General features: G+C 50.0%; 1 protein-coding gene across 1 annotated transcript; it reads left to right on the top strand.

Moving 5' to 3' along the window:
* Positions 1-1,947: 1,947 nt before the first annotated feature.
* LOC306918785 (uncharacterized protein) lies at positions 1,948-2,796 on the top strand (the record flags this gene model as incomplete). Its single annotated transcript, XM_079531650.1, has 1 exon — positions 1,948-2,796. One exon carries the CDS (start codon positions 1,948-1,950, stop codon positions 2,794-2,796), a length of 849 nt encoding a protein of 282 aa, XP_079387776.1.
* Positions 2,797-3,776: the final 980 nt, after the last annotated feature.

The raw sequence follows: 3,776 nt of genomic DNA, 5'->3' as shown, positions 1-3,776 counted from the left end.
GAAAGAAAGAAAGAAAGATAAAAAGAGTCCCAGACTAATAAAGTCAAACAGCGGCCGGACACTTCAAACTGTTTTTTTTATTACACACACGATTAAACAATAGAGGCTGAATTAATGATAAACTGACCATATAAATGAAGATCAGTCTAGAGTCTAGACTATGAGATAAAATGGAGCTTAATTATAACAGCGATACAAAATGAACTCAACGGAGCGATGCGGTTTGATTAAAACATATCAAATAGTCAATTATTCAACTATTACAAATGTTTTATTATTTCAGATTAAACCACCGACCGCGAGACATCCTATAACTTATATAATGTGTGGAATTATTACTTATTATAACGAATATAAAAGTTGAATGCTATTCACTTTGATATAATTATATGTCAGAGCTTTGTAAAAGTTGCACATTGATACTGTGAGGTAAACCTATCAACATATTATTATATTATTATATTGATACTGTGAGGTAAACCTATCAACATATTATTATATGGAATTATATTTAAATCCGAAGGGAATTTAATTAAGTAGGACAAACATCAATACATGACATAAGTGTTAGTTAATAAGTAAGCTATAGCTGTGCAGCTGTGTGTGTGTGTGTGTGTGTGTGTGTGTGTGTGTGTGTGTGTGTGTGTGTGTGTGTGTGTGTGTGTGTGTGTGTGTGTGTGTGTGTGTGTGTGTGTGTGTGTGCATCACGCCTTAGGCTTATAGGGGGCCAAAATCTGCACTTTTTTTTCTCTTTTCTTTTCTTTTCGTTTCTTTTTTTTTTTTTTTTTTTACTACAAAAGATTTTTTTAGCCTCCTCCTTGGAGTGTGTGCGTGCGTGCGCGCGGCGCGCGTGTCCAGACAGGAGGAGGGGTGTGTGTGTGTGTGTGTGTGTGTGTGTGTTCTTGGATAGCGGCAACAGTTCTTTGCTCGCGTGGCCGAAGCAAGCGGTCTCGCGTGCGCCTATTGGTCGGCGGTGATTACAGGCACGCTCCGGTGTGTGTGTGTGTGTGTGTGTGTGTGTGTGTGTGTGTGTGTGTGTGTGTGTGTGTGTGTGTGTGTGTGTGTGTGTGTGTGTGTGTGTGTGTGTGTGTGTGTGTGTGTGTGTGTGTGTGTGTGTGTGTGTGTGTGTGCGCGCGCGTACGTGCCGTGCAGTGCAGTGCGCAATGCGCGCGTGTTCGTGCGTTACCGTGCGCACGGTACGCATGCATATACAACACTCTACCACTATGCTAATGAGGCGGTGCTTTCGGCACGGGGCAGGCGTGATGCTCGGCCCCGTCCCGGACCCTCGGACCACCACCACCACCACCCACCGGGTCCTCCGCCCCCCCCCCTCCCTCCTCCGGGTCCCCCGGGGGGAGCAGAGGGGGCGGAGGGCCCCTCATTCTCTCCATTGTCCCGGAGCTCCGGGGTATATAAGGGGACGCGAGGCCGGTCGTGTGCCGAAGATCAGCGTCCCTCAGTCGGTCAGTCAGTCACACGCGAGCCGCGGCGGCACGAGAGGAGACACGAGCATTACAGAGACGGAGCAGCAGCAGCAGCAACGCGTGGCCTTGTTGCTTTGTTACAAACTACTATTATAATAATAATAACAACAACACAGACCTGTTGGAAGCACTTCTATCAGTGCGCTGCAGTTGGAACTTCACAACTTTCTGCAGCAGCTATTAGGACTCTTTGGAACAGCTTCCATCCCAGTTGAAGCTTCACCTCTCCCGGCGTACATCCTCACTGACACACCGGTGAGTCTTAGAGTCAACTGTCAACAAGTGATTCTTTCTCTGCATGTATCATCTCTCTCTCTCTACTTATACTTAATTACTTTTCTCTGTCTCTCTCAACTTTATATACAATCCAACACGTGTTTAATTAATGATCTCTGTTTGAGGTTTCTCAGTGGTTTTAACATCATCTCTCTCTCCTCCTCATCCAGGTATTAAACAGATCATGGAGCATCCAGGAGCCAGCGTCATGTTCTCAGACAGCAGCAGTGATTTCTTCGACGAGGACTCGGTCTCCATGTGTTCCCTGACCCGGGGAGGAGGCTCCTCTCCCTCCTCATCCTCCTCCAGCCCGGAGCACAGCGACGCCGAGCCCCGGGAAGAGGAAGATGAGGAGGAGGAGGAGGAGATGAGCTCCACCAAGAAGCCCAGCAGGAAGAGGGGCTCGGGGGTCCGCGGCGGCAGGGTGGTGGGCCCGGACGGCGTGGTGGTCCGCGTGGTGGTGAAGAGGAACCGGCGCGTCAAGGCCAACGACCGCGAGCGGAACCGCATGCACAACCTGAACGACGCGCTGGACGCACTGCGTCAGGTGCTGCCCGCCTTCCCCGACGAGACCAAGCTCACCAAGATAGAGACTCTCCGCTTCGCGCACAACTACATCTGGGCTCTGAGCGAGACCATCCGCATCGCCGACCTCCAGGGGGTCCCCGGGGGCCGCCGTGGTGTGCAGGGGGGGTCCGCGGGAGGGCCCGGTGGCCCCGGGGTGGAAGCCGCCGCGGCCGCCGCCGCCGCCGCCGCCCTCGCCGCCTGCCTCGGCGAACAACAACAACAAGTCCCGAGTCCCTCCTCCGGAGCCTCATGGAGCTCATCCTCCTCCAACGGCGGATCGTCCTCGTCCTCCTCCCCGGCCTACTGCTCCTCGGAGCCGGGCAGCCTGAGCCCGGGCTCCGGGGCGGAGGAGCTGTGTTCTCCGTACCACCCTGGTGGTCGGGGGGCGTCCTTCCTGCAGCCAAGCCCGCTCTACGGGGGCTTCCACCACGGGCAGCAGCACGGCTTCGCGCCGGGAGTCTATTAGGCTTTGGTGCATCGACTTGTAGCCGAGAAACACGCGCTGTGTTCGGCTTCAGAAACACTGACAATATACCACTGTTTGGCCTTAAGAACAGCAGAGCCTGTTTGACTCACACTGACTCTTTTCTATTTTTATTTTTTATTATTATTATAATTATTATATTTGTTAACGATAATAACTTAATTTGTGTGTGTGTTTTTTTTATTCCTTTTAAGCTGTAGGCCTAAACTATGAATTATTTTTATTTTGTATTCCTTCGAAGAAAAAAAACATTTGTTTGCACTTTCCCCCCCATGTCTTATTTTATGCTCTAATTAGGACAGGTTATTATTATTATTATTATTATTATGATTGTAATTATTATTATTTTATTGGCCAATAGAGAGCTGTTGTTGACCCGCCCATAACAATACATTGACGGGTAAAAGGCATGACGCTGACCCGCCATTAGAGACCTATTAGCGGGCAGACAGAGTGGCGTGACCCGCTATTAGAGAATCATTATGATCCATGCAGGGCAACCTGTCTGTCTGTCTGTCTGTCTGTCTGTCTGTCTGTCTGTCTGTCTGTCTGTCTGTCTGTCTGTCTGTCTGTCTGTCTGTCTGTCTGTCTGTCTGTCTGTCTGTCTGTCTGCCTGTCTGCCTGCCTGTCTGTCTGTCTGTCTGTCTGCCTGTCTGCCTGCCTGTCTGTCTGTCTGCCTGTCTGCCTGCCTGCCTGTCTGCCTGCCTGCCTGTCTCACTGTCAGGGCAGCGGAGGTGAAAAGTCAATTCTTACAATTTGTAGAGTAATGGTTCGGAACAGGGACCGTGAAACCAGGGTGTGAAAGGAGAGAATAGTCCGCTGTCATTCTGTGTTCTGACCTCCAGCACACAAAGACCCTCTCATCCATCACCCCCTGTCTAGAGAGCCCTGCTGATACCTTTACACTCTTCTAATTTATATTTTATACTCGCTTGATTGTTTTTTGATATGATGATGATGAT

The sequence above is a fragment of the Electrona antarctica genome (assembly GCF_951216825.1).
Source record: "Electrona antarctica genome assembly, contig: scaffold_1433, whole genome shotgun sequence".
NCBI classification, from domain to species: Eukaryota; Metazoa; Chordata; class Actinopteri; order Myctophiformes; family Myctophidae; genus Electrona; species Electrona antarctica.
The sequence above is the reverse complement of the archived record's forward strand: the minus strand, read 5'-3'. Positions and strand labels throughout refer to the sequence as shown.